This window comes from Leucopleurus acutus, assembly GCF_964270905.1.
Source record: "Leucopleurus acutus genome assembly, chromosome: 16".
NCBI lineage: Eukaryota > Metazoa > Chordata > Mammalia > Artiodactyla > Delphinidae > Leucopleurus > Leucopleurus acutus.
The window spans coordinates 28,848,716-28,876,448 of record NC_139158.1 but is presented as its reverse complement, the minus strand read 5'-3'; the positions used below and the strand labels follow the sequence as shown (position 1 = coordinate 28,876,448).

The following is a 27,733-nucleotide window of genomic DNA, read 5'->3' as shown; positions in this document are numbered from 1 at the left end:
CCGCACGAGGTGGCATGCGGGTTCTTAGTTCCCCAACCAGGGATCGAACCTGCGCCCCCTGCAGTGGAAGCACAGAGTCTTAACCACTGTATCGCCAGGGAAGTCCCTGTTTTTTCTTAAAAGAGGATATAATATCTTTATTATAGAAAGGGGTTTTCCTGTCACTTTATGTGTGCTCCATGACACCAACAGGAAAGTGGGGTAAAAATATAGTTCAACAAGAATTACAAACATGAAGAACTTTGCACTTCACCAGCAATTAAGCAAACACAAAGTGAAACCAAACACTCTGTTTTGCCCATCATCTTCGTCAAGATTTAAAAAGAGAACTGGGTGGGCTTCCCTGGTGGCGCAGTGGTTGAGAGTCCGCCTGCCGATGCAGGGGACACGGGTTCGTGCCCCAGTCCGGGAAGATCCCACATGCCGCAGAGCGGCTGGGCCCGTGACCCATGGCCGCTGAGCCTGCGTGTTTGGAGCCTGTGCTCCGCAACGGGAGAGGCCACAACAGTGAGAGGCCCGCGTACCACAAAAAAAAAAAAAAAAGAAAAAGAACTGGGTGAAAGGCAGCCTTGGGTGAGCGCCCTGCCTGGAAGGCTTGCTCTCAATGTGTCCTCAATGGTTGGAATCTTCCAGACACATAGCAGACGTTAACTGTGGAATAATGATGAGGTATGGCTGGTGCTGGGGTCATCCTGATAGAGCGCTGGTCATGTCCACAGCCCTTGGGGAAAACAGTTTGACACGATGTCAGGAGCCTTAAAAATGTTTATCCCCCTTGATTTAGTAATTCCACTGCTGGGAAGCTACCCTGAGGACCAGCCTCAGGAAAAAGCTTGCTGCATCTAGATACCAACATGCTAATTTAGAAAAGCTAAGCAATGAACCTGACGAAAATGTGCAACCACAGAGGAACAGTTAACCGTGGAGTATTTTGTAGTCTACATCTTAATGTTCCGGATCTGAAACATCTTAAATGACATCTAAGAGTATCTAAGTAGTGAGAAGATGAAATTATGAATTAATATCGAATGAAAAAAGCAAAATATAAAAACCTACATCTAGCTTCATTACAACCTCGTAAAGGAAAGCACGTGAGGAAAGAAAGAAGAAAGGACACTATGGAGTCGTGTCTACCTCAGTTGTTTTGGGTGATGGGGCTTTGGGTGTATTTTTCCCCCTCCTCTTTATGGCATTTTGTAGGTTTTAAAATAAGTGTCTTACTTTTCTAATGAAAAGCAACACCGGTTCTGTTTCTAAGCCCAACTCTGACCCCGTATTCTGAATTGGTCTCTGCTTTAGGAATCACTTCAGTGTAACTCCTTTTCTAGGTGGAGGCCTTTGGCCACTTTTACTCGGGTCCGAACCTTAGTTGGTGGGACCTGACTTCACTTTGTGCTCTGCATGTGTTGCTGGAAAGTGGCAAGATGTCCCCTTAGAAACAACAGAAAATCCCACCTGCCTGGAGCTGGTGCAGCGGCCGGGAAAGGCCTGTGGTTTTGCTGCCATGTCCCGAGGGGCGCCCCTGGCCACCTCTGGGTGTCTGGGAGTCCCCTTGGTTGCCAGCTGCTGGATCAGAGCCCCGGGCGGGCGGTTCTTTATGGATTGTAGAGGCAGAGCCAAGTTCACCCCAGAACCTGGCTCTGCGGCTGGGCACACAGGTCGGGGGCGCTTCCTCTTCTGTGCCGCGTCCTGTGCGTTACCTGCAGGACTAAATGACACAGGTGGCAAAAATCTGTTAGGGTTATTACCTGATGTGTGTCCTGCTCCGTGTCAAACGTGTGACCAAAAGCTCGAGAGTGCTCAAAGGAGAATGTCTACAGACAGGCCTTAAAAGAGGAGTTGACAGGGCTTCCCTGGTGGCGCAGTGGTTGAGAGTCCGCCTGCCGATGCAGGGGACACGGGTTCGTGCCCCGGTCTGGGAAGGTCCCACATGCCATGGAGCGGCTGGGCCCATGAGCCATGGCCGCTGAGCCTGTGCGTCCGGAGCCTGTGCTCCGCGACGGGAGAGGCCACAACAGTGAGAGGCCCGCATACCACAAAAAAAAAAAAAAAAAAAAAAAAGAGGAGTTGACAGACTAGCCTGCCGGCCAAATCTGCCCCCAGACGAGAATGGCTGTTACATTTTTTAAAGCGTTGTAAAAAGCAAAAACCAACCAAACAAAAAACTAAAAAGGAAGTATACTTATGGCCACAAAGCCTAAAACTGACTATCTGGTCCTTTCCAGAAAAATTTTGTTAATCCCTGCTCTAAATGAAAGAAGAATTATATACATCATGTCAGTGATGGGGCAGTGGCCGGGAGACCTCATTGTAATTGGATCTGGAAGACCTGGGCTGAAGCCTTGACTCTGGCCAAGTGATGAACTTGGACAAGTCGCATGATCTCTTTGAGTTGTCTTCCTACCCCCTCCCTCCCCTCCCTCCCCTTCTCCCTCCCCCTCCCCCTCCTCTTCCTCTTCATCCCTCCCTCCCTCCCTCCCTCCCTCCATTAAGTAGGTATGATTATGATCCGCTTTGGTCTTCTTTACAACTGATTTACTACGTGATTTTATAAACTTTCAAGTACTGCACAGATGCTTCCCGGTATTTGTCAGTGGTGCTTGATTGCCCAGAGGCAGATGCTGCAGTGGGCAAATACTTTCTCAAATTTAACTGGACCAGCCTGGCGTTACAAAGACGGCTCAGGTTAGTTTGGTACTTGGTGGATAAGGTGGCAGTATAACTGATCATATGAGCCTGGTTAATATTTGAGCTGACCCCCTTTCTTGGAAGGGACCCAGACACCATCCGGTCTGGTTCTGTCCTTTTACTTGTGAGGGTTTGAGAACCAGCGAGGCATAGGGACCCTAGCCCAAGGTCATTTCAGAGCCTGGAGCCCACGGGGCCTCCTCCTGCTTCAGCACCAGCACGTGCTGCCCCCACCTCCGGCCCCCGTGACTCTGGCTCTTCCCTCTGTCCTCACCTCAAACCTCCGTTCTTCAAGGAAGCCTTCTACCACCTTCCCGACCAGCTCCACAGACCTGAGCTGCCATTTCACACCTTCCTGTGGGATTACATGCCTCATGTCTGCTTCCCCCAGTAGACTGTAAGCTCCACGAGGGCAGGATGGACCCTGTTGGCTGGTTCTTTGCCAGCACAGAGTGTGTGCGCACTGCCGGGCAGGTAGGAGGTGCTCAGTAAACACGGGCTGAAAGAGTGAGCACCGGAGGGCTGGCTCCCGACTCCCACCCAGGCCTGCTTCTGTTCTCATCCCCCTCAGGGCTTGGTTGGTTCCCGAGAGGGGGCTTGTGGAGGCCCATCAGGTGCTGTACTACTCGGGGCCCTTGGGGCTTTCGGCCCTGATGTACAGCTGTGTTCTCCCCCTGCAGGCCGCTAGACGGGGCTGCCTGCCTCTCCCAGATGCACAGCTGGGCTCCACTGCACGTGCTGCATGGCGACGCCGATGTGCTCTTCCCGGTCAGTGGCGTGGGCTCCTACGGCCCTGCAGGTAGGTGTCTCCCGATTCCTCCTTTCCTCCTGTCACAGCTCTGGCTCGAGAAGCAGCAGGAGTGGCTGGGTTACGTCTGCAGGTGGTGGGGTGGGAGAGTGGGAGAGAGAGCACGGAGGCCAGGGCTCAGGGCAGTCGGGGCCTGTTGAGCTCAGGAGCGACAGAGGTTGCTCCTTGCTGAGCCTGGGTATTTTGAGGTGCTCTCACCTGAGTGTTGACAAACCACCAGGGAGCCCCTGGGGCCTGTTTTTCTTCTTGGCAGTGATTTGTTGAACTTGGTCACGTGCAAGCTGATCACAAATGGTGACCATTATTTTTGCCTCTTAGGAGAAGGGAGAAGGTCACAGGACCCGTAGCTCTAAAGGTCCTTGTGCTCTTTGCAGCCAAGTGCTTGGGGGTCAGGGAGTAGCTTGCTTAAAAGTGGCTAAGCATTTCTGACCTGTTCCTTGTGGTCGAGCAGGCTTGCCTGTGGTTCGTGATTGTTTTCTTTATCTAGAGCAGGTCATGGTGGGGGGTATTGGGGGGGTGGGCGGTGAGGCTGGGAGCATGGATGAGCCCGGCTCCCCTGGTGGGGTAGGTGTTTGCAGCGCCTGGCGCAGTGAAGTGCTTGGTCACCGTCACTGCCTCACAGCACCAGCGTGTCACGGAGGCCTCGGCCCCCTTGTGTAGGTGCCCTTCTCACCCTCCTAGGCCCAGGTTTAGGGAACCGTGGGCCGGGGCCCACCGACTGCCCAGGAAGCTGTTGACATTCTGAACCGGATGATAGACTGTTGTTGTGTCACTGTGTCAGGAACAGAAACCCACTCAAACTAGCTGTGGCACGAGGCAGGGCGGGCATGCTGACTGGCGCAGTCTTGGGGCGGGTGGTCAGCTCAGGCCCAGCTCTAGAAGTTGCTGAGGGAGGCACGTGCCCACCCTGTGAGGCAGTGTTCCCAGTGTAAATTGAGGCTAATGAGAGTGCGGCTAAGTGACTTACGTCCGCCGGACTGTTCTCTTCTGGAAAGTATGGATGGCGGTGATGACAGTCCTTGAAGTGAGTCCAGGACTGTAAGGTGATGGATCTGGGTTAGCTCATCCACTCGTGATCACAGCCTGCGAGGGAAGGGCTGGTTATTGTTATACCTCCTCCTTCTGAGACTTGTGGCAAAGGTTCCCTGAGTTAATCTGGGACAAGGTGCCGGGCACATGTGAAGTCCCCAGGCAGGCTTCCTGCAGGCATTGCACTAGTGAGGTCGCCTTGTGGGCGCCCGTGGGCTGGAAGCTGGGACTTTGGGATGGAGGGATTCCGGGCCCGGCGAGGTCCTGCTGTCATTCTGGTTCTGTGCCCCACGCTTCCTTGTGGGGATCTGCCCCCACCTCCTCTCCCTCCGGGTCTGTCTCTGCTCCCTCATCATTCTCCGCCCTCTTGTTTGGCCTCTTTGGCTGAGGTGCCAACACTACTGCCTCGGCTGTGTGTCCTTCCATACCAACTAGAGCTTCTGTCCAGGTGTTGATTGAAACCCCAGAGAGGGACGGTCCGGTGGGCCTAGCTGGTGTCTGCAGGCCAGGCCGGCCCCTGCAGCTCCTTCCGTTCGGGTAAGCAGCCTTGGTCTGAGCCACTGCGCGTTGGAGGTCTGGTCAGCTCGCCCTTGCCCGTTCAGCAGCAGTGCAGACACGAGCAGAATGTCTGAGAAGGCGGGGGGTGGGGTGGTGGCTGGCAGAGAGTAGGTGGTCCCACGTTCGTCTGTGGGACCGCTGGAGGCTTTCCAGTGCTTGTTCAGCATCTGAGTCGGGTCCGGTTCCCCGTTCCCCTTGCCCTGCTCCCCACGGGCGGCCTTTTGTTGGGGTCATGAACTGTCGCTCGTTGCCGCGTCAGGCTGCTCCTGGGGCTTGGCTGTGTGCCCTTCGCATCAGGGGTTTAGTCACGGAACGCGGCATTCTGGCCAGCCTCCAGGATCCTCGCCAGGAGTCACCCCTCCCCCCGCAGATTTCCCACCGTCCCTCCGCGGGCTGTGAGCCTCGCAGACCTAGAGGCTTCACCTAGTCACTGTGATGGGAGCCCAGCTCCAGCTGGTCTCGACTGTCCTCACCAGAGGCGCTGCATGTGGGCTGGTCTGCCAGCTTTTAAACTTACTGTTAACAAAGCTGCCAGGAGTCATGGAAGCTTGTGACCGCCTGAGGGGCAAACTCATCATGGTGAGAGCACTGCACGGGAAGGCGCGTTATTCTAGGGCTGCCCGAAGATACTAGAATCAGCTGGGGGAAGCCGTGTCCTGGCTGGAGTGCCGAAGCGCATCAAGTCCCTCCTGGCCTGACGCCCCATGTCCGTGGAGGTGTGCGGGCTGGTGGTGCTGAGGCTGGCCTGGCTGCCGGCCCGGCCTCTCCATGGGCAACCCTGGGCGTGCACGGCCAGATTTCTCCCCAAGATTCCTTCTCTTTCACTCCATTTGACTAGTGTCCCTTCTGATTGACACTTGCCTACCTTAGTGACGTTCAGATCTCCTTTCTCTTTCTGGCCTGGGAGTCATTTCATGTCTTTACCTTGGGGGTTATTTAGAGAAAGAGGGAGGGGATAAAAAAAAGGGAGAGAGGCCTGTGGCGGGGAAGTTTGGATGTTTTAGTAGCTAAGTCTGGGGAGGGAGAAGGCGGCAGAGGAGGGGACCCTGAACACAGGATCATTATCCTTCTGAACCTTGGGAGAGGCACCGCTGTGGTTTGGGGGGCCATGCCTTGGGCTGCATTTTTGGGGTTAGGGAGGGGCTCAGAGAAGGGAGACACCAGCCCAGGGTCACCCGAGACCCGGACAAGCAGATGGAGGATTAGATCCAGTCATTCCTCCGGGCATGTCATTACCTAGAGCAGAGCAAAGCACATTTACCAACATCTGTGTGAAGCTGCCAGGGAGAAAAAGTCCCCAAAGTTTCTTTCAACTGAGAATCATAAATTGAGGGGGACAGAACACCCATTCCTACTGACTATGTACGTGGAAGTGTTACTGCTCCTCGCTGAGGGCCTGTGGTTGGAGTTGGGTTTTGGCAAATGCGGAGCTGGTTCACTGGACAGCTTGGGTCTTCGGCCCCTTCCTCTCCCCATCAGGTCCAATGTTCCCCGACTTCTCCCAGTCCTGCCATTGGGTCTGGGGTTGGGTCGCTGCCAGGCTTTGGGGGATCTAAAGGTGAGTCCCCTGGGAGTGCCACAGGCAGGGAGGGGACAGCGACATCATTTTAATCCTCCGACGTAGAGGAGGAGGAATGAATGGTCGAAGTGTCCTCTGAATGCTTCCACCACCCTCTTCTAACTCATCCTTCTCTCGCTGGGCTCATACAAAATAGCCTCTCAACAGCTCTCTATCCCTGTCTGCCATCCATCCATCCTTCTTTCAGCAGCCAGAGTGACTTTTTAGAATGTACATCAGATTGCCTCATCCTCCTGCTCCAGATCCGGAACCCTCACTGTGCCACCCGGCCCCCACTCACCCCGCAGCCTCACCTCCTCCCGTTTCCCCTCTGCCTGCTGCCCTGGCCATACCAGCCAGCTGTCACTTCCTCCTCCCCTCGAGCTCCTCCTGCCTTTAGGCTGCGGCCCAAGGGCTGCTGCGTTAGAGAACACCGTGGCCCTGCCGCCCACCACACCGCACGCGGCGCGGGCCTTGGTTTCACTCTATTGTAAACCTAGGTGTCTCCACTTCTCCGACCTCGGTGTATTTGTGTAACTACCTGACGACGCCTGTCCCCGAACCCCTACCCGCACTAGCTTTTGAGGTACGTGAGGGCAGGACCATGTCTGGTTTGCTTCCAGTGTGACCCTGACCCTAGTCAGAGCCAGGCCTGCAACTGGGGTTCAGGGGAGCGCATCAGTGCCGGGGTGGGGTGTGGGCATGCTGAAGGGAGTGGACGTCTGGCAGTTGGAAAAATGACGTCTGGCTGGGGGCAGAGGAAGAGGGGCCTCGACAGTGTCTGCGATCGCTCTGTGGCCCCAGTGCATCAGGCCCGCCGCAGCTGGCACAGGGTCAGGGTCGTGTATTATGACGGGAAATCCACTTGGGCCGGGTAGGCGTGGTGTCCGGAATCCTGGTGGGTGATGCTGGTCTTTACTCCACCCGTGGATTTGCGTTGTGTAGTTGGAGTCCTGTCTTTGCTTCAGGGAGTGGAATCTGACGGCTGTGTATGAGTTAGATTGGAGGCTGAAGCAGAGCTGAGGGGACCTGCTGCAGAAGACCCCAGGGAGGGCCTGGAGCCCTCGAACTGGGGGGCGGGGGAAGTGGCTGGAGAGCAGGGAGTGGGAGGTGACTGGGTGGGACTGACTGGCCTTGGGCACCGACCAGCTCTGGGATGGGAGGGAGGGTGGTACCACCATCTTCTGAGGTGGGAGCGGTTTTGAAGGTCATGATCAGTTGAGAGGCCAGTACAGTATCCCAGTAGAGCTTTCTGGCGGGCGGTTATAAACGTGGGTTTAGTTATTGAAGGTTGAGGGCCTAGCCAGAGGTGAGGGCTCGAGAGCTGTCACCTTCACGGAGCCGAGAGCTGGAGCCAGGACCATTGCTGGGTTTGCCAAGGGCATCAGAGGCCACGGAGCCGTGATCCAGCGACACCTTCACGCAGGAATCAGAGAAAGAGACAGTGAGGGGAGGAGGACCACTGTGTTCTGAAGGCTGAGAGCAGAGAGCTCCTAGGAGGACGAGGGGAGGGGTCTTGGTTTCAGGGCGAGCTGATACCAGCCCCCGCTCACTGCACGCTCTCACCGAAATGTATGTGTAATAAAATGTGAAATTAAATTATGTGGCGGGCGTTATTAAAATGTATGAAAGGGGGCATATATGTATATGTATAGCTGATTCACTTTGCTGTGCAGTATAAACTAACACAATATTGTAAAGCAACTATACTCCAGTAAAAAAAAAAAAGTATGGTTGGCACTAGTGTCAGCCCATTTCTTAGAGGAGGCAGCCGAGTCACAAAGAGGCTGGGTAACTTGCTGGATTGAAGTTGGGGAGCAGGGACTTGAACCCAGGCCAGTGGGCGGAGCCTGTACCCTGACCTCACCACGATGCTGGGGAGCGAGAAATAGGAGGCAGAGAGGTGGACACTTTCTCTTCCCTCTGTGAACTTCTTAAAAGAGGTAGCAGTGAGTGGAATAGTTTGGTGGGGACAGCAGGGTAGAAGGAAAGGTGAGAAAACCCCTTAAGGTTCCCTTAGGTCAACCTCTTAAGAGCTGGGGAATCTTGAGCAGGACCAGACCAGGTGTAAGCAGAGGAGGAGGTCACACGACAGATGACTTAGGGCAATGAGACGTGCGTCCTTCCGTGACTTGAACAGCAGCTAATGCACCTATGACAGTCTTTAGTGCCTCTTGCCTGTTGTTTCTAGAGATGACTTACGGCCTCACTTCTTCCAAATGCCTTTCCCACTTGATGCATGGCAAGTGGCGCTGTAGAAAGCAGCAGTCACTGGGCTGTGCTGCCCTCGTGTGTCCATCTTCAGACACTGCAGGTGGGAGCGGATCTAACAGCTGATTTATTATTCCCTGGTTCTGAGGTTGGCTCTGGATATGGACTTCATGCATAATTCCAGGTGGCTCCAGATCAAAGAGGTTAATAAATACGTCATGGGATGTAACGTACAGCATAGGGAATATAGTCCATAATATTGTAATAACTTTGTCGGTGACAGATAACACTACATTTATCCTGGTGATTAATTTGTAGTGTATATAAATGTTGAATCACTATGCTATACACCTGAAAGTGATATTATTGTATGTCAGCTATACTCAGGGAAAAAAAAAAAGGTTAAGTGGGAAAATAGGGCCTCCGGTCAGTGACTGATACCAAGTCTGAGATTACGGCCCAAAGAGATGAAACAGGGAGCAGATGAAAATCCAGTGTGCCAGACGGGTAAACATTTGTAAGTAAACTGATTTAGCAGGTGAGCCAGTGTCTGCACTGTGTCCTTGTCTCATGGGGAAAATGAAACGAGAACAGAACCCTGACTTTCTCTCTGTGGTTGCTGTGTGTGCGCAGATACCCCCCTCGGGAGCCTGGAGAACGGGACAGGACCCGATGACCACGTCCTTCCAGAGCCTGGACCTCGGTACAGGTGAGTATTCAGACCCCAAGCTGCCTCTGGGGTTGAACTGTCCTCTTTACAACTCTGCCTTTTATTCTTTTTTAAAGATGGGTGGACGCCTGCTGGGACTGAAGGGCAAGGCCTCACTTCACGTTAGTTTAGTTTAGGTTTGGTCTAACATCCCAGAGTGCGAAGTGCCCAGGGGTCTCAGGCCCGAGACTTGGTATGTGTCAAATTTCACTTGCATACCACGTTTACTTTTTCCACTTTGGGAACCATATCTGGGTACCTCCACCATCACAATTTGCTTGATTTTACTATTTGATAATGATAACAATATTACAATTTATAATTGTAATATTACATAATATTTAAACCACTTTGATATTATATATCTGTGAAGTGCTTAGTCTGCCATTCAGTAGCAAGCACCACGTTGGTTTTCTTTTTTTCCACATGAAAGTATCTCAAGGGACAGCTGAGTTGTCCAGAGTCACTGGACATTTGGTGGCAGAGCTGAGACGGACACTGAGGGCTCCCTGACGCCACCGCGATCCTTGTTGCTCTTACAGCTTTTTCCTTCTTCTCTCCATGGGTTTAAATTGGTGTCCCCAGGGTGTAGCATCTGCATTTTCAACCTTGGCTCCAGAGTGGGGTCATTGTTTACCTCCACCCATGCTTGGTGTTCCGGTCTTGCCCTGTGCTCTGAGAATGGCACTCCCTGTAGGAGGCTCGTCCGGATTAGTACGATACCAGGAAGGGTTGGTGTCGCCAGGTCTATCCAGGACGCTGAGTCCTTTCTGCTGTTTATTTTAGAAAATTTGGAAAATGCAGCAGTACAGGAAACTACATCACTCTTAACCCCAACTCCATTTCATCGGTGATGTTTTTGGTCCTTTTCCTCCTGGTGTGTGGATGTGGCTGTGGTAACCGGATTATGGTCTTGCCATTTTCATGACAGATGAGAAGTGCTGTTTTTCCACGTTGCAAATTCTTTGTAACTACACAGTCAACTCTCGTTATTTGTGGTGGTCGTTTTCTGTCAAGGTGGAACCATTGCTCCTAGGTTCCTGGGAGTGTCTGGTCACAACATTTTTGTCAACAGATCGACAGATCTGTCAACAGATCCGTACATACCTACGTTTTATGCCAGTTCCTGTTTAAAGACACCTTATTTAACATGTGTTGTTGATGCACTTACGGTGAGCTCGAGGCCAACAGCCCTAACCTTAGGCCTGAACAAGGGCCACCTCACACGTGTATTTTCTCCGTCAGGCACTTCGCAGTCTTGCCTTCAGGAACACCAGGCAGCACTTCAGCACTAGCTTGGGGCCATTTTAGATGCAAAATCAGCAACAAAAAGCACAAGAAGGTGAACAATGTGGTGCTAAATAGCTCGCCAGAAGGCCAGAATGATAGTTGAAAGAAGGCAGGGCTTGCCTTGTTTGGCGTGAGGTGGGAGCATGCACGTCCATGACTCAGCCTTTTGACCGCTCTGTGCGTGTTCACGGTGGCCATGTTATACCTGAGAGCTGGGAGTTTTCGGGTTACAAATAAACTGCAGGGAGTAGGCGAATTTGCAGCTATGGAACCCACAAATGAGGCCCGACTGTAATTTCAAAGGGCATCCTTCCCTTCCTTCTAGTTCGTAAGCCTGAACAGCGTAATGCCTGCTGGTTTTTGAATGGTGAGGAGGTGTGTTTTAAGTGGCCGACTATAACTTCCCTCTGCCTGCCTTTCCCAGTGTGGAAGCCAGTCCTCCAGGCCAAGGAAGTCCTCTGAGCAGCCTGTTACCTTCTGCCTCGGTGCCAGAGTCCATGACAATTAGTAAGTACTTTCTGAGCAGCTTCTGCCGATGCCAGGATGACTCTTAGGCCCGCACGTCGAGGCAGTGCCTTGTGCTTGCTCCTGTGTGACCGTGGACTCTACAGAGTGTGGGGTGAAGTCAGGTGTGTGTGTGCCTGGTCGTGGGCTTGGAGTGTGGTGCGTGGTCGTAAGCTCCCTGAGCTGTAAAACTTGATACTTGGGTGTGTGAATGCTCTAAAGGACGTGCTTCAGAGGTGGAGCAGGATTGAGGCAGAGGGAAACTTCTGTCGTTCACGGTTTCCGGGTTTGTCTCCTGCAAGGCCGTCAGCTACAGAGGAACTTTCTCGTTGGGTTTCCTTTGTAGCTCGGGAGGAATCACTTTTGTAGGTAAGGGAGAGAGTGTCTCTCAAAGATGAATGAAGGTTGCTAATGATCAGGTTCAAACTGTTTGCAACCTCACCACTCAGTAAAAGTATTAGCGATACAGCAATTACGGTTAGGTCTGAGTGGCTTTATGTAATAAAGACTAAACCAGCAAACTGTGGCTTAATGTGATAGGAATTCATCGCTCTGTCCAGAGGTAGGAAGGCTGGGCCGGTATGTAGCTCCATGGTCATTGGAGACCAGGGCTCCTTCTATCTTGCCTCATAGTCCAAAATGGCTGTTTTAGCTCCAGCCATCCCATTCTCATCCCAGGTACCAGGAAGGAGGAGGGGGCAACGGAGAGACTTCTTCCATTTCCACAGGTAGGATTCAGGGGTCTGAACTTGCACAGGGGAAGAAATGACGACTTTTTTCTCTAACCTCTGACCGAAATTCAGTATTTATTTTTTATTGTTTTACTTGATTTTTCAATTGAAGTGTAGTTGTTTACAATATTATTAGTTTCAGGTGTACAACATAGTGATTCAAAATCTTCATAGATTATACTTCATATAAGTTATTGTAATACATTGGCTATAGTCTCTGTGCTGTACAATATGTCCTTGTAGTTTATTTTATCCATAGAAGTTTGTACCGCTTACCCCTTCCCCCATCTTGCCCCTCCCCCTTTCCTCTCCCCACTGGTAACCACTAGTTTGTTCTCTGTATCTATGTCTGTTTCTGTTTTGTTATATTAATTTGTTTGTTTTATTTTTAAGATTCCACATATAAGTGATATCATACAGTATTTGTCTTTTTCTGTCTGACTTATTTCACTAAGCATAGTACCCTCCAGGTCCACCTGTGTTGCTGCAATGGCAAAATTTCATTCTTTTTTATGGCTGAGTAATATTCCAGTGTGTGTGTGTGTGTGTGTGTGTGTGTGTGTGTGTGTGTGTGTGTGTATACCACATCTTCTTTATCCACTTATCTGTCCATGAACAGTTAGGTTGCATTTTCTTTAATTATGAAAGTAGCAGCAAACCATAGGAACCCTAGTAGCCTTAGCAAAATGGGTGACTTGGTCACTGATAGAAGTCACAGGCACCTGTAACAACAGTGATATGGAAAAATCTCACAATGTCATTTCTGCTTGAAAATACAGTAGTTTTTTAATGTGACAAAAAATCCTGTATATTAGCGTGTCACTTTTCCTTTTTACATTTTAATAATTCTATTTCAATTTAATCAGTTTCCTTTGTAATCTTGGGTGTTTTATTTTATGTATTTTAAAACATTTTTCTGAGAAGAGGCCCATGGGCTTCATCACCAGACTGCGGAATGGGTCTGTGACACAAAAAAGATAAACTTCTCCCCTCCCCCAAGCTGTAAGGACCCTTCCTAGAAGGTGCACACAGGTTCCCACTTGTGTGGCCAACAGCCATCCCGAGGCCTCCCCTGGCTGCTAAGGAGGCAGTGTGTCCTATCCGTCCACCTGCCCACCCCCCGCCAAAAAAAAAAACCACCCATGGCTAAGGACGGAAGAGGGGTTCGGGGGCAACCAGCATTCTGATTCAAGGGTGAGGAAGGAAATGAGTAGGCGCTGTGAGGTTGGGGTGTGGGGATTGGGTGGTCTCACTGCGTAAGCAAGGCATGTGGTTTACGCTGGTACCTCTCAGCCTCGGGTTCAGCTGAGCAGATATTTCTGTATCTGCCAGTGTGTGGGACACACGGGCCAGAAGAGCACTAAGGTCACTGGTTTTCAAATTTCAGTTATTTTTTTAACCCTGTACTATTACCTACCCTGCCATTTTTTAAGAATGGGTGCCCCTAAAAAACCTGAATGCCTTTATTTAAAAATGGACTTTTATATGCTTACTGTGAACGGAGAGCCACTCTTAGTTGACTTAAATAGCAGGGAACTGTGAAAGTAAAGACAAGAAAAGGCGCCAGTGTTAGTAATTCGGCCTGGATGTCGCTGCCTGTCTAAGCATGAGAAGACATCTCCGTGCTAATCCGCTCAGGTGTTTTCCTGCCATCATCGGAAGGAGTGGGAAGGGGAGAGGAATTCTCTCTGTGGCGCACCGTTAGTTGATGCCTCGTCCTTCTAGCACCTGCAGTGCTGCCTCTTCACGTGGGTCACACCTTCACCTAGAGGGGTGAGACTTTACCCTGGCCCTGAAGTGCATCTACTCTAAAGACCCCGAAATCGAGGATGTGGAGGCCAGGCTTCATGGGCACCTCATCCTAGGCACCATTTGTAGGGATACAGGCATCTCCACACCGCCACTTCCCCCCACCCTGTGGTACCTAGCACTGTGCTTCCGCATAGGTCTCCTGCACCCTGGCATGAGGTCCCGCCATCTCAGACACAATTCTCTTTGTCAGCTGCTCTTAGGGTCGACAGAGATCGTGGTCTGTAGGTCTCCCTCAGCCATCTTCTGACCTTGAGGAGGGTGCTGGCCCTGCTTGTGTGTTTTCACTAAGGACATGCCTCTGAGCACACTCGAGTGATGTCCATGGCAAGGATTTAGACTGTTTTTCTTGTTTTTAGTCGTACACTTTTCTAAAAATGTAAATCCGGTGTTCTTATTTGGTATCTTTGGCAAATAGAGGCATACCCAGACTCTACAACCTGCACCTCTGAAGGAAAATGTCACTACATCCACATTTTGACCCTCGACACCCTGTAGCGGTGTGGTTTGTGGGTGATAAGTGTGTATGGCGGGAGGGGGTTCTGTTTTCTGCGGTGGCTGTAAATTTCAGGGAACCTTCAGGGGACAGCACTGTTGTCTGTCCTGTGGGTGTTCCAGACGAGAGATCAGAATCCTGAGAAATTTTGAGCGGTGGGTGGTTTTGACTTGTACCCTCCCCATCCTGCCCCTGCCTCCTGTGTCATCGCAAAAAAATAAGAGCGAGTCTCTCTGGGTATCCAGGGTGTGCTCCTTTGCTAGGGTTGTTGTAACAAAATACCACAGACTGGTGGCTTAGACAACAGGAATTTATTTCTCATAGTTCCGGAGGCTGGAAGTCCCCCAAGATCAAGGCGCCGGCAGTCTTGGTTTCTGGTGAGGCCTCTCTCCCTGGCTTGATGACCTTCTCTCTTTGAGCACGCATCCCTGGTGTCTCTTCCTCTTATAAGGATGCTTTAATTACCTCTTTAAAGGTCCTACCTCCAAATACAGTCAAAACATATGAATTTGGGAGGGATGCAATTCAGTCCATGACAGCGGGCGTCCCAGGAGTGGTGTCCCAAGAGATCTCTAAGTTCAGGATGAGAATTGCATCCCAGCATGTGAAGCATGTAGGATTGCACTCCAGAGGAGACGCCCGACTCTCAAACCCCAGAAGAGCTTGGCAGAGGAACCCCAACTCTGTTCCCTGGAGCGGAGAGTGTTTCCCTCACGTCCCACCAAGTGGCTCCCGGCCTGCACTGAATAATCGGGCCAGGTGGCTGTCTCGGCCCTGTCATCGAGCTGGAGCTTGTGTACTTAACCCTTGGTGCTGCGGGTAATTGACAAGTCCTCTGCCAAGCAGCCTCCCCCCCTTGCATGTCTCTGAAACGGCAAGGGGTTTTGTCCCAGGCTTTTGGGGCATATATTATTGTTACTTAGTGCCCAAGAGAAGATGTGTGATCCCACCCCCATTACTGCTCTCTCTTCAGGCTCTTTGGTACTTAGGAAAACACAAAAGCCTGTTATGAAAAACTAGTTATTGAGGGGAGTAGTAAAGACAGTTACGAGTAAACCCAGACACCCGTAATTCTGCCTCAGGGGTCCTTTCCATTTCTGCAGGTGAATTTGCGATCCTGGATTTGGGGCGTGTAGAGTTGTAGCTGGTTGGAATACAGTGTGCCTGTTGCTTTAGGAGGACATGCTCTGAAACCAGGCTGCCCAGGTTCAAGTCCTTAAACCTCCCAGGCTCTTGTTTCCTTGTCTAAACATAAGGATTCGATGAATACTTGTCTCGTCTGGTCTGGTCGTTGTGAAGGTTAACCGTGCTGTGCTTAGAGAAGTACTTAGATCACAGAGTTAAGAGCCATGAATGTTAGCTGTTGTGGATGTGCTTATTTTGTATTCAGCTCTTAACATATTTCACAGTTGCCCTTTTTCCCTCATCTCCCCGTTGTCCTGTTGAATGTGTTGACTGAAGAAAAACGCACAACCTAAAAGTTGTGAGTTGTTTTATTCAGATATGTTACTGAGGACTCTAGCCCAGGACGCAGCCTCTGAGGTCGCTCTGAGAAACTGCTCAGAAGGGGTAAGGGAGGAGTCAGGATATATAGGAGTTTTCTGCTGGAAAAAAACCCATGTAGTTGAACATCAGGAGACTACTGCTAATCGCAAGAACCAAACATCTCAAGTTAATGATTCTAGTGCTTTTCTATGCATGGAAGATGCAAGCGTCTGGGCTCCTGAAATGATCCCTTAGATATGCATCTTATCTAGGGCCAGTATCCAAAGCACAGAATTCTTCCTGTTTTTCTCCATCCTGGATTGTCCTCAGGGTAGCATTCCACTGCAGGGTCGGCTGCAGTTGCCAATGGCTTGATCCTTGTAGAACTGGAGTGGCGGGCAGCATTCTCTGTTCACAGATGCCTGCATAATATTCCATCACTTGATTTTTTACGGTTTGCTAGGTTATTTTTTGGGAGGATCACCAGCCAGAGTGTTTTTCTCCCCAGTGAGTTTCTTCATTCATTGTAAGGAAGAATTGAAGAGTGCTATTAGTAAGTGCACTCTAAGAACATTGGCTATTATTTTTTTCTGCTTAAGCGTTCCTTTGTGGTAAATTTGTGGGATAGGAGGGCAAGGTTGGGCCATATTTATGGGCTAGTTCTCAATAGCCACTTGTGTTCTGAGTTAGTGTGTTCCCAGGAGTATGACAGCTGCATTTCTTTACCCTCTGCCAACACTAGGTGCTAACATGGTAATGCATTTTTTCTACTTGGAAAATTATCCTTTGTGGTTGGGTGGCTTTGCATTCCCTCCAGGGCAGCCTCTCTTCCCGCTTTTGTTTAACATTTGCATCCCCGGTGTGAGTTGTTGGCTTGGGGCGTGGTCCCCCATTGGGTGTTCTGCCTGACTTGGGAGGGCAAAGGAGAAAAGGGGGGATGTGACTCCAGCAGCCCATCCTGGCTGCTCTTGGAGCTGGGGGCTCGGGGAGGAGGTCAAAAGGAGGGGCCAACAGTCATATTGTGTAAGAATGTGACCTAGTTAAATAATAACATGCTTTAGTAGATCTTACGGTGTGCCAAGCATTGTGCCTAAGCGTTTAAAATGCTGTTTTCTCATTTAATCCCCCAGCAGCCTCCTGCAGATAACATCACTCTTTTTGTTTAAGAAAACAGGCTGAGTGAGGTTAAATAGCTTGTCTGAGGCCTTACAGCTAGGATATCATTCAATTTATTGAGCATCTACTGTGTGCAGGGTGTGGTTGCTAGGACGAGTAAGTGGTGAAGCTGGTGATGGACCCAGGCTTCCTGACTCCCAAGTCCAGATGACCTAAAGAGTGTTCTACCATCACCCAGCCAGGGCATGCAGTGCTGCCAGTAATGGGGTGGGCATCTAGGTCTGAGAGCCTTAAATTATTTTCATCATTATTTTTTTAATAGAGCAAGGGATTCCTGGGTGAGGACACTAGGTTTTTAGGATGAGCATACCAAACTTGTTTATTTTCAGGGGCACTTTTCACTCTGAGTACTAGAGTCTGAATGTGTCCCCTCCCCAAGTTCATATTTTGAAATCCTAATGTCCAATGTGATGATATTAAGAGATGGGGGCCTTTGAGGTGTGATAGGTCCCGAGGGCAGAACCCTCACAAAAGAGGTGCCAGAGAGCTCCCTTGTCCCCTTCTGCCGTGTGAGGACACAGCGAGGAGTCTGCAGCCCTCACCTGACCACGCTGGTGCTCTGACCTCCGTCTTCCGGCCTCCAGAAACCGTGAGCAACACATTTCTGTTGTTTATAAGCCGCCCGGTCTGCTGTGTTTTGTTACTGCAGCCCGAGTGGACTGAGACACTGAGGGTTAGTGGGGCCGTGACGCTGGGACTGCTGACCTCTCATCCATTACCAGCCACTCTTTGCAAATTGCTGCTTCTCCGCCTTCCAGTTCACCCCTTTCCACTAACACCCCAGATGCCCCAGGTGACGACTAAGTTGTCCAGGTTATTGTGCCACCTAGTGGATGGTCCAGGAACTAGCCCTGTAGTTTCTCTTCCCCATCACCACCTTTTCCTCCTCAGAACACATGACCTTTGCAATTCTTGGTGTGCTTCTCCTTGTAGATGGTTTAGGGAATTTCACTGGAGGTTATCATTTTCACATCTACCTGAAATAATAAATGGTGATGATTGTTATTCAAATCCTTTAAACTCCCTTTCCCTTTCTTTTTTTCTCCACCTTTATCTCAAAAATCTTTGTCTCTCTTTTATGGGATCAAAAATATGACCTTATTTTATTTTATTTTTTTAAAGAAGATGTTGGGGGTAGGAGTTAATTAATTAATTAATTTTTAAATTTTTAATTATTTTTAATTTTTTTATTTTGGCTGTGTTGTGTCTTCGTTTCTGTGCGAGGGCTTTGTCTAGTTGTGGCAAGCGGGGGCCACTCTTCATCGCGGTACGCGGGCCCCTCACTATCGCGGCCTCTCTTGTTGTGGAGCACAGGCTCCAGACGCGCAGGCTCGGTAGCTGTGGCTCACGGGCCTAGTTGCTCTGTGGCATGTGGGATTCTCCCAGACCAGGGCTTGAACCCGTGTTCCCTGCATTAGCAGGCAGATTCTCAACCACTGCGCCACCAGGGAAGCCCAATATGACCTTATTTTTAATGGGTACATAGAAAAGCAGTTTGCCTAATATACTGAAATGGAAGCAAAAGAAAGTCGTGTACTTTTGAAGTGAAATTAGACACAAGAAATCCGTGTTGTCAACCTCTAATGCCTTTAAAAATACCCAGCAGGCCTTCTCATACCATCTTGGAATTGGCACAGAATAGCTTTCCACCTTGTCATCATTCGCTGTTTAAGATGACTTACTCCAGACACCAAATTTTATCATGAATAAAATTCCATTTTCTATTTTGCAGTTCCATTTAACTTTTGGCATTCTTTTAAACTCCATTTGTGGTAACAATGTTTCAACAGAGTTTTGGATTAAATAGTCCTAGGGTCCTAATCAGGGGTCCAAGAGGGTGCAGATGGGGGTCGTGGGCAAGAGAGAAGCTATGTGAGCTGTCGTGATGGAGACTGACCCAGACCCAGAGCCGTGAGTCTTTTGGAATAACAGGTGTCTCTGCTTTTGGCCGAGAGTGCTTTAGTCTGTGTGATAACAAGCAGAATAGCTAATACTGAGGACTCATAGGCAAATGTGGTTCATGGGGATGGCATAGGAGGGGCTCTTGGTGGTCAGTAATAATTATGATAATGATTAATACTCATTAAATGATATCGCCACAGTCTATGCCATAAACATATCCATCACCTCCCAAAGATTTCCTCCCACTCTATTGATCAATTGATTGAATGATTAAGAACACTTAGCACCTGATCTGCCCTCTTAGCAAATTTTTGGGGAGTGCTTGTCCTGACGAAGAAAAAAGTGCACTTTCTTTCTTTCTATCCTTTTTTTTCTTTCTTTCTTTCTTTCCCTTTCTTTCCTTCCTTCTCTCTCTTTCTTTCTCTGTTAGATTTTTTTTTTTTTTTTTGCGGTACTCGGGCCTCTCACTGTTGTGGCCTCTCCCGTTGCGGAGCACAGGCTTCGGATGCGCAGGCTCAGCGGCCATGGCTCACGGGCCCAGCCGCTCCACGGCATGTGGGATCCTCCCGGACCGGGGCACGAACCCGCGTCCCCTGCATCGGCAGGCAGACTCTCAACCACTGCGCCACCAGGGAAGCCCTGTTAGATGTTTTTTCACCCATTCCAAAACTCTTTGTGCCCATGCTGACCAGATGACAGACACTGTGCTGCTCCTGGCCTGTGAACTGCTGAGCAAGAGGCCAGAGTCCTGCCCTGGGGACTCGCCACACCAGTGGGAGGACAGACACATGTGGGGGGCTGTTTTAACGTGGGTTACCAGGGAAGCTCTCTCTTGGGAGACAGTGGGACTGAGGCTGCGCGATGAGGGGCCTGGGCCGGGTTTGGTGGCTTCTGGGCAGAGGTGAGGGGGGAGAGCCGAGCAGGAGGATGCTGGATTTTATTCCAAGTGCAGCAGGCAGCCGGCAGAGGGCCTGAAGCAGGCGTGACGTGACTCTCCCACTTGGCCTTGCAAAGGGCAGGCTGTTCAGTTGTGTGCCTTCCTTCCCCCTTTCTGATGGCCCTTCCTCGCCTGAGTGGCTGTTGGAGGGCCTCCCTTGTGCCTCACAGGGTGGGGACTCCTGGGTTGACTTGGGTGTCCTAACTCTCTCAAGCTGCTGACAGTCCCTAGCGGGTGCCCCAAGTGTGGTGTGCTGACACCCGTAATTCAGAGAGACGTGCTAAGGGCTGCAGGGGAGCAGAGTGGGGGAGCTTTGGGGGGCGTGATCTGGAGCCACTACCCTGGGGTCAAGCCCCAGCTGCAGTACTTCCCAGCTAGGTTGCTCTTCCTTTATCCCCGGATGCTCTGGGCCCTGTTTCCTCATTTGTAAAATGAAGACACTTAACTCTGGCTTTTCAGGGCCGTTTGGAGGGTTAAATGCACTAATGCCGGAAGGCACAAAACCTGAGCCCCCAACCAGGTGTTGTACGGTAGGTCTTGTATCGAGAAGCTTCCACAGGTGGTGAGCATTGCCATTCTAGTTCTTCAGAGTCAGGTCATTGCCTGGGGAGGCCAAGGACCCAGGTCAGTGAGAGAATCAGCGCCGTGTCCAGCGTCATCTCACCATGTGTGGGTGTCAGCCGGTGGCATCCCTCCAGGGAGGCCAGCTCTTCCTGAAAGCTTTTTTGGAGACCCCCTTTGGAGACCAGTTCTGAACCTGTTCAGTAGCCCCAAGGGTCCACGCTGTAAACCCTAGTCAGAGCCAAACCCCCAGGATTCTGGAGTCTTCACGTTTCCATGCTGGTTCTTTCCAGATGACATCTGGCAGGCTTCAGATATCAGATCCAGCTGCAAGTTCATACCTATTTCTGGGGCAATTCCAGATCTTCTTTCAGGGAGTGCCTGGAAAATATTAATAATATGGATAGCTCCTCATTTATTTTCCTACTGTGAATCAGGCTATACCTCTACTATCACTCAGTTTTCACAGCATCCCTGCAAAGTGGGAGTGTTGGCTTCATTTTATAATTGGAGAAGCAGAAGCCGAGAGAGGCTGCAGTGAAGGCCCCACTGTGAGCCTGTAGGGGAGCTGGGGTTCACCCCCACCCCCCTGCTGTTCCTGGACACCCTCAGCTTCTGGAATTCTCTGCCCTCAGAGGGAAGCATTCAGGTCTGTTGAAATGACCCTGTTGTAGAGGCTTCCCTTCCCTGACTGCCCGTCTGCTTCCATCACCCACGCCTTATCACCCACTTTGTGTCTGAGGGCGCCAGGCTTCCGAAGCCCCTGTGGCCTGAGTGTACTGTTTGTTTCCTTTCCCACCCCTGGAAGGTGAGCTCCTCCAGGGCAGGCGCCTGGCCAGCTTGTTCACTGCGAGGCCCCGGTGCCTGAAACCCTGCCTGCCATGGACTTGCTGCTCAAGACACTTTAGTTGAAGGCGCGAGGAAGGAAGGAATGAATGTTTATTCTAGTTCTAACACACAGGAAAAATTTACGAAGGCTTCTGTAGGAATGAATTGAAAGTGAGTTCCCCGAAGGTGGGCCCACGTCTGTTTTCATCACCTTTGCATCTCTAGCTTGGTCCGCGGTAAAAACCTAGAACTGTGAGCTGCCCGCGGAGTGAAGGAGTGAGTGAATGTTCCGCCTTTCCCCCTGTTGCGTCAGGGAGTGGGCAGCTGGGGTGGAAGGAGCACCAGCCTGGGTTTCGGCAGCACTTGGCTCTGATTCCGGCCCTTATAGTAGTGGGTCCCTGCACCTCCCTGGGCCTCAGTTTCCCCAACTGTAAAGTGGAGGAGGCCGCCCTCCAGGATTCCTTGCGCTTCTAGCCATCTGTTCTGAGAAGAGTCATGATACTCACATCCTCCTTCTGCAACCATTCCAGGACCAGGTTGTGGAAGTCTGGATATTTCTAGGGTCATGCCTGGTCTTGTTGGCTGTCCCAGTAGCAAGGCAGGCGTCTTCATTGCCCCCTTGCTGACTGTCTCCTTTGCAAATGTGTTGACTGTTGCCTTGACTTTGAGTGACCTTCGGCAGGGCGAGCGGGTATCCATAAACATACTGGCTCTCACATTTGGCCTGTAACTTCTTCTACTCTGGGCCAGGTGTTGTTCGATGTAGGAAGCATGACGGGTTGGAGAGACAGGATGGTATCTGTGTGAGGGTCCAGGCTCCTCTCCTGGGGACTGCTTTGAAACGACGTTGTCTTCCAGAACGTGTAAAGGAGAATAGTCTTTGCGAAAGCAAATGTCACCTTCAGGTTTTCATTCTGCGAGGCCAGCAGCCCTTATATCGTCACTGCCAAATTTCTGTCATCAGTGCTGCTAGATCAGACGTGTAAATCCTTTCTGTGCTTTGCGCATCCTTCATTTTTGTAGTGCCCTGGAGTGGGGTCGTGGATGAATTGAATTGTGAAGGCAGCCTTTTGGGGAGGAAGGAATGCTGGAGTCAGGCAGACCACAGTGCTGCTGTTCCAGAGCTGTGTGACCTTGGGCAAAGGCCTTAACCTCTCTGAGCTCAGTTTTCCAATCCATGCAATGGAGGTCATATTACCTGCTTGCAGGACTCTTCTGAAGTCTATGTTGTGTCTAGCACAGAGCCTAGAATATATTGTCTGGGTGCTTCCCGGGAGGCCCATGGATAGTTTGGGAGACTTCAGAAGCCTCTTGCACTTGTGTGCAAAATTATGTTTGTGTGCTTGTGCTCATATGTGGATTTTCCTGGGGAGAAGGTCCTTTGCTTTCATCACTCTCCTTCAAAGGATTGCGGACTTTAGAAAAAAAAAAAAAGAAACACTTTGTGATAATTGCACCTAGTATCTGCCGCAGCCCTAATAATTGCGATATCATTATTCTCGCTGTTGCCATTCTGCTCTCTGACGATCTTTCCAGCTAGACTGGCTGTGTTTTTAGCCACCTCCACTCACAGATTAGCAGTGGGAAGTTATTTAACCTGTCCATGCCTCAGTGTTCTCCTCTATGCAAAATGAATCTGCTAATAGTACACATCTGACAGGGTTGTGAGGATTAAATGAATGACTACATGAGAAATGCTCAAGATAGTTTATATAAATTATGCCTCGATAGGAAAAATGGAAAAGAACATGAACATGAAGTGTGCCTGGCATAGTAAATGCTCACTGACTGGTAGGTGCTATTTTATTGTTAACGTCCTCAAAGGGTACATTGCTGGCTAGTCATCCCGAAAACAGTATCTGGGCCTTCTTGTTGAACTGCAGGTGGATAGATCCGATTTCCTGTTTTAGTGACACCATCCCTCCTGCAGAGGCCCCTCAAGGTGCCTTCCCGTGGCATCTCCTCCTTAACTTCCCTCTCCTCTAGAGGAGATGAGGCTGTACACTCTTTCTGTGAGGCCGGTGGTCTCAAGAATGGAAGTGTGATCAGATAGGACAGTGATTCTCAGCCAGGGGCGATTTCAACCCCCAGGGGGCATTTGGCAGTGTCTGGGGACGTTGTTGGTTGTCACCACTGGGGTAGGGATGCTACGGCATCTAATGGGTGATCCCAGGGACGCTGCCATACATCCTACAGCACACGGGACAGGCCCCACACTGGAAAATTATCCAGCCCAAATGTCAGTGCCAAGGATGAGAAACCCTGAACAGGCAATGGGGCTATTTTCCAGGAATCATAGTTTATTTTATACATTTTTTTTTTAACCACTTGCCTCCTGCATGGTTCAGGGAATGAAACAGGATAAAAACGAACCTGAATGAAATGACAGATCCCAGAAAGCGTTTGTTCAGTGTGTACTTGGGAGCTGTTTAGTTCCATCACCCCTGCACTGAAGGTGATTTAGGGGGGGCTGAAGGGCACATAAGGATAAACACCTGTAGAAGCTACCAGAATAAATGATCCCAGCCTGATAGCTGTAGTCACCCTCAGCATGTGCAGCTCATTGGTGCTATTTTATTGGAACTTATTGAAAATTCCTTCAGTTGATATTTATTGGCGTTCCTGTCAGCCTTACATTCCTTCACTTCCTCTTTAGAAAATGAGTTTCTACTCTCAAATTAATTTCTTTGAATATATCAATATGATGACCTGGGAGCTGGAAGTTGCAAGAAAGTGGCTCAGTGTGCATCTCTGCCTGTTGCAGGAAGAGCAGCACGGAGCCACCAGGGGGCGCCCTGACCCTTTCTCTGCCTCCCCCTCCCCGCTTTCCTTCTGGGGATTGTTGCTGGCTCAATTTTTGATGTCCAGCGCTGGTGCCCTGTTTTAACGGTGACGGGGTGGGGGGGAACGATGGTCTTTCCTAGGTGAAAACATCACCCACGCACAGACCATCCTACTCGCCATTAGCACAGCTATCGCCGTACATCGCCAGTGGCTTTCTGAAGGGGAGGTTTAGGTGTCTGGTCCTGTTTTGAAATGGAATATACAGTTAATTAGAAGATAGTTCTCCTTTGTAATTGCTTTTCACGAGATATAATTGATTATCCAGGGATATTTATTCAGCACTTGAATCCTAATCATTGCCTTCTTTTTCCGATTTGGGGGGTGTGCAGTGATAGGTAGTGGAGAGAGTTAAGCCCAGATAATCAGCCTGATTGTTCCCTTTTGTTTTTGTTTTTTGTTTTGGTTTGTTTTTTATTTATTTTATTTTTGGCTGCGTTGGGTCTTCATTGCTGCGCGTGGGCTTTTCTCTAGTTGTGGCGAGCGGGGGCTACTCTTCCTTGCGGTGCGCGGGCTTCTTATTGCGGTGGCTTCTCTTGTTGCGGAGCACGGGCTCTAGGTGCGCGGGCTTTAGTAGTTGTGGCACATGGGCTCAGTAGTTGTGGCTCGTGGGCTGTAGAGCGCAGGCTCAGTAGTTGTGGTGCACGGGTTCAGTTGCTCCGCGGCATGTGGGATCTTCCCGGACCGGGGGCTGAACCCGTGTCCCCTGCATTGGCAGGCGGACTCTTAACCGCTGCGCCACCAGGGAAGCTCGTGATTGTTCCCTTTTGATTTCTCCCCACTTTTGATCTTGAGCCAGGGCAGAGGGGGCAAGAAAAACATCCTCAGTTGTCAGTAGGCCTTGTTCTTCTCCCGGCTGTTGTTGGAAGGGATTCTCAATACTAGTGAGGAGGTCTGGCTTGTCGCCTGGCAACACAGTTCCAAACACTCGGCAGCTTGGAGAGTGCTGTAGTAAGTGTTCCCAGGGAGATGGCGAGGTCCCCAGCTGCCGCCTTCCTGGCTGAGGGTTTCATGATGCAGGTTAGGAGGAGGTGGTGGGGCAGCAGCCGTCACATTGGTTGTGCTCGAGCGGTCTGGCCCTGAACCACAAGGAGGGAAGCTAGTTGGTGCAGCCAACCCGAAGCCTCGTGTTGGGCAAGTTTCTTGAAAGGGGAAACGTCCCACTGAATTTTACCTACTAGATCTTCAGCGACTGATTTGGTAATTGGAACGTTCCAGCTGGAATTTAGACGTGTCTCAATTCTTTATTGATCTATTATTCAGCCCACAAACATTCACTGAGTCTCTGTCACGTGCCACACCCTGGGGAGTCAAGGTGAAGGTGATCCAGCTCTGCACTCAGAAGCTCTGTGCCTGAGTTTCACCATCATTCAGATGCAGATTGTAAGAGAGTCAGCATCAGAGTTCCGAGGACCAGACGAGTTAATACAGATAAAGCGCTTATGCCAGCGCGCTCACTACCTAGTTGATAGGAGCTCTTACTGCGCAGACCCTGCCCACAAGGAGTTTAAAATCTAGGGGAAATAACAGTGGTCATAAAATACAGAAGCCAAGAGCCATTGGATGGGGGAAAAGGAAGGCAGTTGGGGCCCTCGGGGGTGATGGGTTCTTTGTCACCTGTGGGCACTGCGTGACCTCCCCGGTGACCTTCCCCCACCCTCACCCTGAATGAGTCCCCCAGAAGTGGGAAATCCTAATCTGAGTTTCAGATCAGTAGTACAGCTTCAGCCCCTTACCTGGAACCCCAGAGGCCTGGAACCTACTGCCGGTGCCGATTGTAAGCAACACAGGCTTTGTTTCCTTGCTCCCCAAGCAGCAAGGGGGAAACCGGTGACAGTCAAGAGCGTGAGGGTACCAAGGATGTGGCCTGGCCGAGGGGAGGACGATGGAGGAGGAAAGGGCTCGGGTGGCTGCCGGGCAGTGAAGGAAGCTTGACAAGGAGGGGAGGGTGCTCCCCAGGGAGGGGCAGCCTGTTCAGAGGCCCCACGACAGAGTAACTCTGCAGGACGCCCAGCCGGTCTGGAGGGGCTTTTCCCATCTCCAGAAGAGATGGGGATGCTGCTGCTTGGTCCCTTGCCACGTTCACTTGCCCTCCACAGTGATCCCAGGGGAGGGGCTGCTGGACCCATGTTACAGAGGGGTGAAGGGGCTTGTCCGGGAAGGCCGTGTAGCCTTGCCTGGAGCCCCTGCCCAGCCTGCTCCCTTGGGCGTTTCCATGAGCTTCTCTTGCAGGGCGACTGCCTGCTTTAGGGGGTGTCACTGCCCTTGCGAAACTCTCCCCCGACTGCAGTTAAGCAGGCTGTGAGCTCCCCTCATCTCAGCATCGTGTCTGTGCTCGTGGTTCTTTTTTGAGCCAAACATGATTTTTTATTTTTTCCTTTTGAATTTCATCCTTCCAGTCGGGGCCTCTTGCATTCCTGCTGACCCCCTTAGCAACTCAGACTCCTAATTTGTTTGCACAGGTTGCAGTGAGGGCGCTCGTGACCCCGAAGCCAGAATGACTTTGGACTTGAGCCCTCCCATCCTCTGTCTCTCTCAGCTGGGCTGGTGGCAGCTTAGGCAATGGCTGGATGCAGTTCAGAGCGGATCCAAAACAGGCTTCTTGCTCAGCGGATGAGTTATTAGTCACACTTGTTTGAAGTGTCACCTTTGTTTGAGACATGCCACCAGAGGAACCAGGGTAGCTCGCTTTGTAGAGTTGCAAGAGGAGGGCAGTTACGAGGCTTGACTTGGGGCTGGGAGTCTCCTGGCTGGGCATCGGTGGAACTGGTGACACCGGCCCGTGTTATGAAAGTGGGGGGCAGTGAGAACGCCCCAGCTCCCACAGCCCTGGCCCTGCTGTCTGCTGTGCTCATTCCTTACCCTCCCTGGACCCCCTTTTCCTTATTTCTAAAAGGAGGTAGTAACACCCACCCGTGAAGAGCAGCAGCTCAGCTCAGGGGGCCTGATCTCAGCAATGGAAGGGGGCGCTTGTGTGTCACTCCGGCCCCGTTCTTCCCCCTCCCCCTCCTTCAGCCCCCCTTCCTCCGCCTCCCCCTCCTCCCCTGGATCTTAAATATTAACTTTAAAAATTACTATTAACATTTTTGTATGGTATATCAATACATTTACGTGGGGGAAAAGCCTCAACAGGTACTGCTGGGCACAGTGAAGTTTCCCTTCCTGCCTCGTCTCAACCCCAGCTCCCCCTGCAGGGCTCTGACCTTTGCGGTTCAACATCTGGAAGAGCACAGCTGCCAGACCGAATAGGCGGCCAGACGGGCAGAGCTGGCACTTGCCTTGGGCCATCCCCATGCCCTTTGCTGGAAGCCACGATGTCTCAGCAGGTCTAAGCTGCTCCAGGTCTCTGCAGCTATCAGATTCATGTGCTCCCGACTCTGTCGTGCTAGTCTGTATGCCCGGGGCACGCGTCCCACTCTCCCTTTTGTTTCGTGCTTCTTCATCCTTTAAGACTCAGCTTAGATGTCGCCTCTTCTAGACAGACAGAAAGATGCAGATCAAAATGGTAGCTTTGGTATTAATTAAGCAGACTGGGAAACAGAGCTTTAAGCCTGTGGGCAGGCAGGCACGCAGAAACGCCATCCCTGAGTTCACTGGTCAGGTGGGAACCCC

At 50.9% G+C, this 27,733-nt stretch overlaps 1 protein-coding gene across 2 annotated transcripts in view; it reads left to right on the top strand.

Annotated features, from left to right (window-relative positions):
* SNX29 (sorting nexin 29) overlaps window positions 1-27,733 on the top strand; it is a 543,934-nt gene that overhangs the window by 72,671 nt on the left and 443,530 nt on the right. For both annotated transcript variants that reach the window (XM_082858190.1, XM_082858191.1), the window contains 3 exons: window positions 3,369-3,487; window positions 9,486-9,561; window positions 11,276-11,358. In XM_082858190.1, the coding sequence (XP_082714316.1) occupies window positions 3,369-3,487; window positions 9,486-9,561; window positions 11,276-11,358 (278 nt within the window). The remainder of the gene's footprint in view (window positions 1-3,368; window positions 3,488-9,485; window positions 9,562-11,275; window positions 11,359-27,733) is intronic.